Here is a 14,536-nt window from a genome sequence, read left to right as displayed (position 1 = left end):
ATTTTAATGTTTAAACTCTCCAATACAGTTGTATTTTTATCCTCTCTTTCCCAAGATAAAAATCTTTGTAAGTACTGAGAAATAAAGTAATTGGTCAAATCAGTGAACACACTTTGAAATCTATGGCTAACTTTTCCCCGTAGTTAGACCAATGAACATGGCTACTGGAACTTGAATCATCAGCTTCATCTGGGCTTGGCGAATATAATTGCAGTTGGAAGAGTGAAAAAGAGACCATGCCTAAATCTCTTCATGGGTCACCTTCCAGTTTCGTCTAAACTCCTCATTTTAAAAAGAGCTCTCTTCACTCAGTTCTCTGGAAAGGTGGTTACCGCCTGCATAATCTTTATGCTATGTTGGACTGCATTGCATTGAAGCAGATGAGTTCTGCAGAGGTGACTCTTCAGGGAGTTGGTCGTAAACTTCTTTTAAGTTTTGTGTACATAATGAAAAATGTTTAATTTTCAAATCTTCCGCAATACAATTGAGCTAAAACCTTAAAGAAACTGCTTGGAAAACTCTGCTACCACCCAAACAGGGGTCCCAAACCCCTGGCGGCGGGGAATCTGTACCATTCCGTGGCCTGTTAGGAACCTGGCCACAGAGCAGGAAGTGAGCGGCAGGTGAGCATTACTGCCAGAGCTCCGCCTCCTGTGAGATCAGCAGTGGCATTAGATTCTCATAGGAGCCCGAACCCTATTGCGAACCGCGCATGCGAGGGATCTAGGCTGCTGGCTCCTTAAGATAATCTAACTAATGCCTGATAATCTGAGGTAAACAGTTTCATCCCGAAACCATCACCCCACGCTCTCCGTGGAAAAATTGTCTTCAACAAAACCGGTCCCTGGTGCCAAAAATGTTGGGGACCACTGCACTGAAAGATGACTTTTTATATAAATATCTGTATCACAATTTGTTAAAATCCACCGATTCTTCCTAAGACAATTAGAATTCTTTGAGACACCTGTATAGAAGAAAACCGGTAGTTAAGTTTTAGGAACTAAAACTGCTAAACTCTTCCAGGTCTTAACAGAGTGAATTTCTACACGCATTCCTACTGCCATGGGGAGGAGTTGCTCGAGATCCTCACAGACATTGTGACTTTGGCTTTCTCTGGCGCCTGCTCTTTGGGGAGAGTAGGATGATCTGCTCCTGAAGACCCAGGGCAAGATTTGGAGACAGGCAGCAGGTGCTTGGGGAGCACTGTGCCCTGCACAGAAGTAGGTTCCTACATCTGTAGTCTGGGTGGCTGTGATGTGCAGGGAGCTGTTCTTTTTTGCTTCTCCAAACTGAAATGTCAGTCTTTTCTGCTTCTTCACTTCTCCACTCTTCACTAACTGTATCAAAAAAACGGGATGTCCACCAGGCCTTTGCTTATACCACTGTATATTGCTTAAAGTAGTTGAGGAATTGCAGTACGTGGTGAAGTCCTCTCCTTCTTGTACATGCTGGTACTGAGGAATTTGCATTACCTGTTGTCCATTCACCTCTGTTTAGAAAGACAATGGGAAGCATCACATAAAATCAGATTAGATATTTAGCTCCTGAGCTACGCAGGTCTCTCTGACTCCTCTTTTCTTTTTTCCCCTTTCTGTCCACGTCTCCCTTCCCATCTCCCTCAACCTTTATCCATTCTGTCTCTTTCTCTCTGTTTCTTTCCCTTTGTCTTAACTCTTGTTTCTCAAACAGAAAGTCCATTCCCTGCCTGCAGATACTTCTCTATCCTGTTGGATTTATTCTCTGGAAGCAGTCAGGGACGTCTCAAACTCACGTGACAATTGCATCCATAAGACCAACATTGATATGATGAGTAGCATCTCCCTCTCCTTCCTCTTCATCCAACTGCTCCTAAATGGGTTGCCTGGTACAAGCTTCTTCCAGATCAATAGAAATAGTTGCGGTCTGTTTTGGAAAGTAGATGTGTGCATTTTGGAAAGAAAGGGAAAGAGGTGACTGCAAATTGAGAAAACCAATCACACTATTTTGCCCACCCTCTCAGAGGAGAGTCTATGTTTGCCGATGCTGCCCCCCTGTGGCTGGACTCAAACATTGTTGATTTGACAACAGATTATTTTATTAATAAAGCTGCTTTCTAATTTAGGTGGTATGTATGTGTGTCAAGGATTGGAAGAAAAGAGTTTACTGATGGTGACATTGTTCAAGGAGGAATAATTTGCCTCTTAAAAATGGAGTCTGTGATTTAAAACTAGGGCATCCGAAGAAAAGAGAAAGTTCCATTTTGTCGCTTCCATCGTCACTAAGAATCATGTTGTGCCATGTAGCACATGCTTATAAGTGCCTTAATGGGACATATGAGGTCACAGACTTTTTAATAAATGTGGGAGACACTGGTGATTTATTGTTAGACAACCCATTACCTCAAAACAGAAGATAAGAAATACAAATTTCTCTTTCGTCACCCGGATTTCCCTGGTAAACTATCCAATTTAGAGATCGTGTCTGCCATCCCACTATGTTACTTTTACACATGCCAGCGTGATGAGGGAAGACATTAATATAATTAGAAAAAAAGTCTTATCTAACAGATAATCAATTTCTATTGGAAAGGTTCCATAAACAAAAGACTTGGATAAAGTAGCTTTCTGTTCTGATCTGGCTGATAAACATCTACAGTATGTGGTGGGAAAGGTTGGAAGATAAAAACAGAAAGTAACTTAAAAAAACTGTGGACTCCCTCAGAACTTCAGTCACACTTATCACAGTGTTTATACCTGTATAGCTACTGATTATCTGAGTTAGCCTTTTTGTACCTTAAAGGTGTGTACTGTATCATCTTCAAGAAATGCACTGTCTTATGTGGTAGCTACTAGCCACACAAGGATACTTAAATTTAAATTAAATAAAATTTAAAATTTAGTTTCTCATGCACACTAGCCACATTTCAAGTGCTGAGTATCCGTATGTGGCTAGTGTTTATGCAGATGCAGAATATTTTTACTATCTTTGAAAATTCTATTGGACAGTACTGCTCTAGAATATAGGGTCTATGAAAACAATGAGTTTTGTCTCTTTGGTTTGCTAATGGATCACTAGTATACTCCTGATATGTGGTAAGCCCTCAATAAGTATTTGTCTATTATTCACCAACATGTCCTACTCTAATAGCGGGTAAATTGTGGATACTCAGGTGTTCATTAAATGATAAAAAAAAACCTGTGTGTTTGTATATATACTGTGTCACGATTTAAACTTAAAATATTCCAAAAAATATTAAAATATTAGAACCATATCAATACCATATTCAAATGGTATTGGTTGAAAATGTGCCCTTCTATAAAAACAATCAAGGTTTGGTTGTAGCTACTTAGAAATATTACCTTTAGGAGATGCTACTTTCCTAGGGTTGCCGTAGCAAACAAATTTGGTGGCTTGACAAAAATTTATTTTCTTTATAGCCCTAGAGGCCAGAAGTCTGAAATTAAGGTGTCAGCAGGGCCATGTTCCCTCTGAACGTTCTAGGGGAGGATCCTTCCTCATCTCTTCCAGCCTCCGGTGGCTCCAGGCATCCCTTGGATGTGGCTGCATAATTGCAACCTCTACCGCTGTCTTTAGATGGCCTTCTCATCTGTGTGCTTCTTTTTTCTTTTCTTTTTTTTTTTTCTGAGACAGAGTCTCACTCTGTTACCCAGGCTGGAGTGCAGTGGCTCACAGCAACCTCCACCTCCCAGGTTCAAGCGATTCTCCTGCCTCAGCCTCCTGAGTAGCTGTGATTACAGGTGTGCATCACCATGCCTGGCTAGTTTTTGTATTTTTAGTAAAGACAGGGTTTCACTATGTTGGCCAGGCTAGTCTTGAACTCCTGACCTCAGGTGATTTGCCCGCCTCAGCCTCCCAAAGTGCTGGGATTACAGGCATGAGCCAACATGCCCGGCCTCATCCGTGTGTTTCTTAAAAGAACTGTTGTCATTGGATTTAGGGCCTGCCTGAATAATCCAGGGTGATCTTAACTTGATATTCTTAACTCAATTACATTTGCAAAGACCCTTTTTCAAATAACACCACATTCACTATTTCTAGGGATTAGGACATGGACATATCTTCTGTCATCATTCAACCCACTACAAGAAATCTAATGTCTTTAAAGTGTTGCCATGTAAATGTATTAATGGCGGAAATCTCAACATTTTGTGTAGGGTAAAAAGTGAATCTAAATCTGAATTACTGCATGAAATGGAAACAGACCAAGAAGCAGTTTTAGGATGTGCTGAAAAATGGCAAATCTCGTGAATTAAGATACACTTTTGAAATGCATGCCACTGGGATGCTTTTTTTCCTCCTTAGGAATACTGGAGTTGGATCTCAAAATGAAGACAAAGCTAACAATTTTAAGGCAATAAGGACTCCTTTCCCATTCAAGAAGAGCAAGGAGTGTGCAAGGAGCACCTGTGGGGGCTTTAGAAATCCTCCTCTTCATCCACGGCAGCAGTACTGGTGCAGTTTACGTAGGAGGCATAAACCAAGACAGAGGAATCTCGCCCGGGTCAAGCTTGCCCTTTCCCAACTCGCAGCATGGTCTGTCTTGTAGCCTCTGTCTAGATCTTATGGTTGGTAGTGGAAATTTACTAAAGGAAGAGAAGGGAAGCTGGCCATGCATTGGTTCAAGGAGTAAAAGAAATCTCTGCACTCTAAGACAGAATCTCTGCATTTCTTAGTAGGAAACATTTCCATTGAATATAAACATATGATAGCTCTCAGTGGCAAATATTTTTGTCAAAACAATTGTAAGAGACGATCAGATTCAAAAATATTTATAATAAGATGTTACAAGTGTTATTCTATGAAATCTCAGATTCTATGAGATTCTATGAAATCTCAGATAAAAAACAAATAATGCCTGAATTGGGCCATAAAGGGTGAGTAGACCTGTGTGCATATTACAATGGGAAAAATATATTCTGGGAAAAGAGGTCAGATTTAGGAAGGCCCTTAATATTCACATAAAGGGTTAGAATTTAAATATACATATATAATATATAAATATATATAATATAAAAATATATATATTACATATATGAGAGAAGGATGGAAGATTAAAATAGAAGGTAAACAGGATTCCGTAGATGGCCTTGTATTTTTGTTTGCTTGTTTGTTTGTTTCTTTTTGAGATGGAGTCTTGCTTTGTCACCCAGGCTGAAGTGCAGTGGCAATCTCAGCTCACTGCAACCTCTGCCTCCTGGGTTCAAGCAATTCTCCTGTCTCAGCCTCTTGAGTAGCTGGGATTACAGGAGCATGCCACCATGCCCGGCAAATTTTTGTATTTTTAGTAGAGATGGGGTTTCGCCATGTTGGTCAGGCTGGTCTCGAACTCCTGACCTCAGGTGATCCGCCTGCCTCGGCCTCCCAAAGTGCTGGGATTACGGACATGAGCCACCACATCCGACCGGCCTTGTAGTTTCAATATAGAATTTCAACTTTACAACTTCTAGTGGTTCCTCATTACCCAAAGGGAGGAAGGAAGTGATCTTATTAGATACATTTTATAATAACTCTAGTTGCCATGTAGCAGTTAGATTCAAAGAGTTGAGAAAAGAGGCAGGAAGACAATTAGGAAGCCATTGCAATCATCCAGGTGAGAGGTGCTGAATGCCTAAATTAGGAAAGCAGTAAGCAATATAGAAATAGAGAAACAGATACAAGCAGTATTTGGAAGTTCAAATTGACATGACCTTGATAATTACTGGATTATCAAGGTCATGTGTTATGCTTCATTAGCACTCTGATATCTATCTGGCATAGGAATATGTTTACTTAGTTAGCTCTTGTGGGAGTTAGTATCCAAAGATGCCCCCAAAATCCTGCTTCTGATATTCATGCCCTTGTGTATTTCCCTTCTATGTTGACTCTGGGTTGGCTCCGTGACTCAATTTTAATTATATTTACAGAGGCCCCTTTTCCAAGTAATGTCACATTCATGGTTCTTATGTATGCATGAGAATGCAGTAGAAATAATATTGTGGCAGTTCTGACCTAAACATTAAAAAGGCCTGGCACCTTCCACTTTTGTAATATTGGAAGCCCTGAGCCACCAGATAAGTTGTACCCTAGAGAGATCTTGAGGAGAGACCACATGCAAAGGCCATGTGTAATGAAAGCCCTGAGAATAGTTGGGATGAGAGATGAGCCCAGCCTTCCACATTCCCACCAAGGCTCCAGGTATGGAAGTGAGCTCCAGGGGTTCTAGTCAGGCAAGCCCCCAGAGGACCCTAGCTGCAGTCAGCATCACAAGGAGCAGAAGTATCTTGAGATAGTAAAATGGCACTTGCTTAAGTGAGTTGTACAACAGTTTGTTATTCAGCAAGCCACAAAAGCTCTGGAGTCCAATGAAAAATAGTCTTTTTGAGAACTTGTGAGAAATCAACAATAAAAATGTATGCTTCCTCTGGCTGATTTCTGCTAGTCTCTAATAGCTTGACCTGAAACATCTGCCTGTTTCACCAAACTTCTTTTCAAAAGCCATCCTTGTGCTTCTGCACTGGCACAGAAGACCTGGTGGCAATGATCAGAGGTAACAAGAGCTCTGTGCAGCCACAGTACAGGAGCAGGTGGCTGATTGCTCAGGTTGGGGCCCTGCAATCAACAGAGATCTGTGTTTCTTATTTAACATGATTTTTATATTTCATTCACTCTTCTCTTTCCACATGTCTAAACTAACAAAATTTACAAGAACATGCCTGTCTGTGTCTCTATAAATAATCAGAATTTGACACATTATTTTCAATTTCAGATCAGTTTTAGAATCCAAAGACACTGAAAATTTTGGTCCATATTTACTTGGTTACATACAGCTTTCATAAAGATAGGGATATTTTTGTAAGGACCGTGCACCACAGATTTACATTTTTCTTGATCGTGTGTGTAGGAAGATCTCTGTCTCATTGTGGCTTAAGGCAGGCAGAGTTCTCAAGGAAGTTGGAGTCATGGGCTGGTTTCAAGCAGTGTCATTCCACACTGAAGTGTTGTATGAATGTAATTAATTTCTATGTGTGCCTTGACATGCGGGAGACTGTGAGGCATTGTGTTGCAGCCACTCACAAATGAGTCAGATGTTCATCTTTTATTTTACTCATGCCTTTTGATTCTACCAATTCAGAGTTAGTTCAAGCCTCAAGATCATTGCTGGAAAAATTAGAAATTCTTCCATTGATCTTTATGCCAATAATGGAGAGCTGGTTTGGGAATTTGACTAGCAGCTGGAACAGTGATCAGTCTTCTTTTGTGTAGTTCTTCTCCACCGACACTAGGGTACAATGAACCATAGCTTCTCCGCACTCAGTCCTGTGCTATACCCTTCTGATTCCATATATGTTCAAATAATATTACAAATTTAGCCACTTCTGATCTGGTAGTCAAATAGATTCATTACTACCTTGTGAATAAATTTTGAAAAAAGTATTTCTCTCTCTATATATATATCTCTCTAAATGGGTCCAGTCAGAGATTTGTATACACTCCATTATTATTTTTAAAATGTACCAGCTTTTTTCCCTAAATATGTGATAATAACAATAATATTTTTAAAAACATAAATCCACAAAAGAGAGAGAAAATGCAATAGCAGCATAATTTAGGTAACTGGACAGGAGCTGGATAAATAATTATTAATGTAGATGTTTAGAGAAAGTTGAAATTCTAGCTTTTAGATGAGGAGGCCCAGAAGCAACTTACTTCATCTTAACAGCCAAGAATGCTTAGAATTAGATGCCTCTAGAGTACAAGTGGGACCTTAAACTGGTGGGTTGTTTGGAAATCTGCAAAAGGAGGAGAGCACCAAACACTCAGCCTACTTAATATACCTGGAAATTACAAATGAAGAGACTTTGATAATAGAGTTCAGTTAGTCATCCAATATCACAATCACAGTACAAGCTGGGGTATAGACCACGTAAAATAGTGAAGGTCCTTCATCAGTGCTCCTTTATGATATTATCAGTGATATTTAAAAATGAAAATAGCCACATGTGAGAAGAAATAAAAATACAAATGTTCATGTGGGGGAAAAGTTGAACTAAAGAAAACCAAAATCCCCAATGGATTAAAGGAGGCAGCATCACCTGTTCTGGTATTAAACATGCATATTTCCAGGCCAGGTGTGTGAGGGAGGGGCATGCCGACATGCTCCTTTTGTGCTGTGATAAAGTATAATAGAAGAATTCGTTTTCAGGACATAGCAACAATGAGGGGGTAAATATCGCCTTTGTTTACCCAGATTGTTTTAGATAGATTTGAATAACTATTGGGTTCTTTCAGAATCATGCCAAAAGAGCAGGCAATGGGTCTGACTCCATGATGTGGTTAATGTGCTGTTGGGAGCTGGGGTTAGTATTGTTTAGTAACGGCCCAGTTACCAGGTCATGTGTTATGCTTCATTAGCACTCTGACATCTATCTGTCATAAGGAATATGTTTACTTAATTTGCTCTTGTGGTAGTTAGTTATGATCACTAGCATGCTTATTTTTCTATGTTTGCACAATCCTCTTAAAAAAAAAAAACTGTAATTCAACGAACTTGTCTTTTCCATCCTACTCATGGTTCTTTGTCAATGCTGGTAACAGTGCAACACCAGACACAGGTTTGCGTATGGGCTGCAGGTGCCTGAACAGCACTGTGTAAAGGCACAGAGGTATGTGGCTGAGTCTTCAGGCTGGGATCCTTTGATGTACAAATAGCTGTAACCCTCCTTGGTATTAAGAGTGGCACTTATTCGTCCTTTCTTCTTTTCATCCCCATTTAAAGTCATTACAAACAAGGCCTCGGGGCTTTTTGCAGTTTCCCATCTGTACCAGTGTAAGGCATAAAAATTGCTGGAAGGGAAGCTGCAGGTGAAATTGGTGCTGTCTCCCTCCTGAACATGCAGTGACTGAGGACTTTGTTCCACGTTCAGTATGCTGCTCACGCCTGTTTTTTTTAAAAAGAGTCAGACATAGAAATTGGTCTCTCTACAGAGTTGGCATTTTCTTCACACATCCCCAAGTAAAACCTAGAGTGTCTGACTGCATCCTCCTCCTTCCTCATCATCACCCCAGACTAAGAATGTCTCCTGTAACCCCTGGACTTACAGTCAAGATGAAGCCAGAGGATTAGTAATGGGGCTGCCAAAGGATTCTTCTCCATGTTTCCTGCTCACGTACCCACAGCAGAGAAACGTTTTGCAGCCAAAATCTGTGGAAATATTCTGCTTCAGAAAACAGGATTCTGCATCTGGTTGCCTAGCCAATCAGAGACCAGCTCCCATAAATGTCCTAGAAACGCTCTGCCCTATGTTCAGTTTCCTGTGGTTCACAAAGAGGGGTTGAAGTAACTGCTTTCTTCAGGCCAACTTCATAAACTTTGAGGAAATCCCCCGTGAGTGTGGAACACAACGAGAATTGACACCCTTTCAGAAGTGCACTGCCTAACTGTGGACTGCTATTATTCAAATTTAGAGGGAGTTACAGGTGGGATGGCATTTGTGGCAGGAAAAGCACTTTTCTTTGAATCTTCAAACGTTAAAAAACAACTTTTGAATCCCCCTCAAATTATAAATGTGCACACATCTAAATTACCTTTTTCTTTATGTACATTAATAAGAAAGTCATGCAATAGAGACATTACTGTTTCCAATTTACAAACAAAAAATAACCCAAAGCTCAAGGAGATGAAATAATTCACTCAAGGTCAATTACCTAAGTGGCATATTAAGAATTAGAACATATATCTGTCTAGCTCTAGACTTTATAATATTTGGAATCTGATATGCCACCTACATTTGTGATGCACCATGAATGTTTTACATGTTACATATGTTCTAAAAATAATGGAAGTCTAATTTGTGGATATTCTTTATTAAGGCTAAAAAAATGAGAACAACCCAAATGTCCATCAGCTGGTGAATGAATAAACAAAATGCAGTATGTTCATACAAGATGTGAATGATATTGGGCAACAAAAATAAATAAATAATAAATAAAATAAAATAAATAAGCAAAAATGAAATAAATAAAATAAAACATAATATATGCTACAACACAGATGAGCCTCAAAAATACTATTTTAAGAAAAAGAATCCAGCCACAAAAGATTACATATTGAGTGATTCCATTTATATGAAATGTTCAGAAAAGGAAGGTCTATAAAGATATAAGCCGGTTGCCTGGGGCCAGGGTTGGATTAGAGATTAACTATAAGTTTGGCATGAAGGATCTTTCTAGAGTGTTGAAAAGGATTTACAAATAGATTATGGTAATAGTTTCATAAATCAGTTATTAATTAAAAATCACTGAACCATACATTTAAAATGGATGAATTTATGGAACGTAAACATACTCCAATAAAGTTGTTTAAAAGTAAATAAGAATTATGCTGTCTTGCTTCTGTCACAGTCCAGATATAATGTTAGTTTGATTCAATATGCATATATTTTTTAAACAGTAATTTTTGTGCTTTGAATTTCCCTAGGAGCTCTGAGGAATTAAAAATTACAAAGCTACAGCCTCGTCTAGGGGAGAGGAAAAGAAAGAAAAAAAGATTACAAAGCAACATTCCCTAGTCCCTGTGAGCCCAAAATATAATTGGAGAAATAAGATATATCCAAGGGAAATTTAATAATATAAGATAGCATTAATTAATTTTTTTCAGAATATAAATTTAACCTCTAGGTATTTAGTGTATGAAGTGCCTTTAAAACCTTTCCAGTGAACAACTGAAGTAAGCAAAGGAAACAGCATGGGGTATGTACTAAAATCAGGGGACAGCACTTTCCACATACATTTAAATCACGTTCTAAAAAATTAGAACAGGATTAGAAAGTATCTCAATGGTTAACTTCTAGCTTTCCTTCCCAGGAAAGGAGATAAAGGTATGGGTAGTAAAGGAAATCCTGGAAGCCTCAATAATGACTCCTAGTTCAGAAGCATGAGGACTAGGGTTAGGGATGGCTGCTAGACAAACAAGCCATTCTTTTTTTTAAATCATACTTTAAGTCCCGGGGTACATGTTCAGAACGTGCAGCTTTGTTACATAGGTATACACATGCCCTGGTGGTTTGCTGCACCCATCGACCTGTCACCTACGTTAGGTATTTCTCCTAATGTTATCCCTCCCCTAGTCCCCCATCCCCTGACAGACCCTGGTGTGCGATATTCCCCTCCCTGTGTCCATGTGTTCTCATTGTTCAACTCCCACTTATGAGTGAGAACATGCAGTGTTTGGTTTTCTGGTCTTGTGATAGCTTGCTGAGAATGATGGTTTCCAGCTTCATTCATGTCCCTGCCAAGGACATGAGCTCATCCTTCTTATGGCTGCATAGTATTCCATGGTGTATATGTGCCATATTTTCTTAATCCAGTCTATCACTGATGGGCATTTGGCTTGGTACCAAGTCTTTGCTGTAGTAGTTTCTTTTCTGTAGTTTCTTCTCCAGATGAATGGAGAAGATCATAGCTTTCAGGTAACTTCATCATACGAGAGTGAAGTCATGGCCACAATCACTCAGAAAGCCTACATGCTGTGGAGCTCATTTCTGGTGAGAACACCGATCCACTGATAAATTCACCCACATGTTGGAGGAGCAGTGTCCAGATCAAGAAGATATACCTCTAACAGCAGGGAGAATTCCTCTATCTATAATAGTAGGACAGAATCCTACAAGGTATAGCCACACATTTGACCTGAAGTAAAGCCCAAGCCTGTTGGCAACTAAATACAGCCTTACAGGGAAAGTAAACAACGAGATTCTCTTTCTGGAAGAGTGCATGGTCCTAGTTTCCTTCCTCCCCACTTTGGCCACAGGACAACTCAACTAGTAATATCAATCTTTATCATTCTTAACAGCCTAATATATCAGGGAGGATTCTAAACGTACCCACCCTGATAGTGAAGGGAAACAAGGTCAATTTGCTTTCTCTGTTTTGAGCAAACAGTGGGCCTGTATATCAACTCTTATGCAAGGAGTGTGTGTGTCTGTGTGTGTGTGTGTGTATGTGTGCACACAGAATTTTTTAAAACATAAAAATATATACATATACATGAGTCCTCTGAAAAACTTTTGCAACATAAAAGATAAGATGCATGCACTACAGAGAAAAATGCCTCAGATTTTTTTCCACCTCATCTCCACAGTGAGTAAAGTGAGGGATTTATAGATAAAATTTTTAGTAAGATTATTTATTAATTCCCCCAAAGTGCAAAAATAAACCAATGTAGATAAACCAAAGCTAGTATTCAACTATTTAGCATTTACATATTTAAATATTACATTAAGAAACTTACAGGATAGAAATCTTGACAATTCTGGGTAAATAACACAAAGATTAATCCAGCTTAAACTTTTATATTAATATTTGAATTGCGAGGACTCTGGACATAATTTTACCTTTTGTGCATTCATTCAACAAACATATATTGATTGTGTCTCCTGTGTGCTAGGCATTGTTCCGGGCATGGAGAACATGGTAGTGAAGAGATAGAAAAGGGACTAGAGTGCAGTGAGAAGAAATTAAATAAATGAGTTTTTACAAAATAAGATAATTCTATACGGTGATAAGCTCTATAAAGACCATATAACACTGTAATGAGATAGAGAGTTATTCTTGGGGTGAGAAAATGTGTCTGCTCTACATAAGGCATGGAGGGAAGGCTCAACTCTGACACTTTGTGATGCTAGGCAAGACATTTAATCTCTCTCATATTCAATTTCCTTTTCTGTAAGTAACCAGTAGCTTTTTGTTGGTACTGGGCTAAGCATTGGCATTTGTCATTTTGTTTATTTCTCAAAATAACCCTTTGTAGTAAGTACTATCAATATCCACATTGTAGGGATAAGGAAACTGAAGCATAAAAGTTATTAAGTAATTTGCTCAAGATAATTCAACCAATGAGTGGTAGGTCCAGAAATGCAATCCAAGCCTATATAATGGTTATGCCATTACATTATAAGTAATGGAAAAAGCAGAAATTACTTTTACACCAACCGAATAAATCATCTAGTACAATAACTTCTGTATCTTAGGCACTTAACCAGATGCATTCAATATAGAAAATATTGGGGGGTTGGGAGACTCTATCTGAAATTGCAGTGCAGTCTATCTACAAGATAAAATTCAGTATTTTTCTGAGGGGCATTTTGCAATTTGCATAGCATATTTTATGTACTGTAATACATATCCATGTTCTGTCATGTTTCTTACTGTTAGTGGGAAATCAGTGGCATTATGATGCTATATTGGGAGGTTGGGAGTCATATGATAACATGGAGAGAGTATGCTACACTGTGTTCCCTACAATGGCTTACTTTTCTCCATCACTGACTCTTGTTCTCACTTCTTAGGATATTTCTATACTACAGTAAGGGACAGAGCAGTAGACGAACTCTCACTTAATAGAGAAAAACTTCCCACCTTGTGCAATAATGCCAACCTTTGTTTCCAAGGTATTCTATTAGCTTAAGCCATCCCATATATTATATTTGCCATTTTGAAATCAATCACCCTCACATATTCAGGGAAAAATATTTTAAAAATGAAATTTTAAAAAGTCCCAGCCAGCGCCTCTGCCCGGCCGCCCCGTCTAGGAAGTGAGTGCCTCTGCCCGGCCGCCCCGTCTGGGAGGTGTACCCAACAGCTCCGAAGAGACAGCGACCATCGAGAACAGGCAGTGATGACGATGGCGGTTTTGTAGAAAAGAAAAGGGGGAAATGTGGGGAAAAGAAAGAGAACAGATTGTTACTGTGTCTGTGTAGAAAGAAGTAGACATAGGAGACTCCATTTTGTTCTGTACTAAGAAAAATTCTTCTGCCTTGGAATAAATAAATAAATAAATACATAAATACATAAAGACATAAATACATAAATAAATTATGAGGTCTGGATCCAGGCAATGGAGACAAGACACAGTAGCAGGGACAAGCTGCGTAAGGGATAAAAATTGCTTCCTTCAAAGAAAAAAAAAAAGTCTCAGCCAGTCCTGCTGAATCCTGTCTCACATGATTACTACCATGGGAAGGTTACTGACATTGGTTCAGAAATGTTAGCTCCTGTTGCAACCAGGCTTCACCACAGCTTAGCCCGTGAACACTGGAGGGCAGCAGGGAGGCCAGCGTAAACCTCACCAAATAGTTCAGCGGGACACCAGGTGGCAGTGCTTCAGAACTTGGTGCTTTAGTGCTCAACACGTGGAATACGCTAGAGCCTGATTCTCAAAGAAGGAAAATACAATAGAAAGATTTCGATAAAGGCTTCACAAAGTGGTGACTTTTGCGTAAAGACGTAGAGGAGTTCAGAGGTACACCATGAAGTTTTGTGGGGGTATAGCATTGCAGGCAGAGTGGGCAAAGGCCTTGATATGGAAGCCCGCTTGGAGTGTTTAAGGAATAGTATCTCATCTTTCCCTCTAGCCTCTTGTGCTTCATAGCACACTACTGTAGAAGAGACTTACTGATACATTCAGCACTCTTAAATACTTAGTCGGTGATTTCCTCCATCTGTTGATCCTGAGGCAATTTGTGCCTAGGTTTGTCATCTTGTCATCCTCACTGAGAAA

The 14,536-nt window shown here is 39.3% G+C and overlaps 2 gene segments (V, D, J or C); both read right to left on the bottom strand.

Moving 5' to 3' along the window:
• Positions 1-986: 986 nt before the first annotated feature.
• LOC117975761 (T cell receptor alpha variable 25-like) lies at positions 987-1,853 on the bottom strand. The segment is given in 2 exon segments: positions 987-1,489; positions 1,772-1,853. Coding segments are annotated over 2 exon segments (570 nt in total).
• A 6,656-nt stretch (positions 1,854-8,509) lies between these two features.
• On the bottom strand, positions 8,510-9,327 carry LOC129392923 (T cell receptor alpha variable 24-like). The segment is given in 2 exon segments: positions 8,510-8,917; positions 9,079-9,327. Coding segments are annotated over 2 exon segments (414 nt in total).
• Positions 9,328-14,536: the final 5,209 nt, after the last annotated feature.

Source organism: Pan paniscus, chromosome 15 (genome assembly GCF_029289425.2).
Source record: "Pan paniscus chromosome 15, NHGRI_mPanPan1-v2.0_pri, whole genome shotgun sequence".
Classification (NCBI taxonomy): Eukaryota; Metazoa; Chordata; class Mammalia; order Primates; family Hominidae; genus Pan; species Pan paniscus.
Note: the sequence above shows the minus strand (reverse complement) of the source record. Positions and strands in the feature narration are given on the sequence as shown.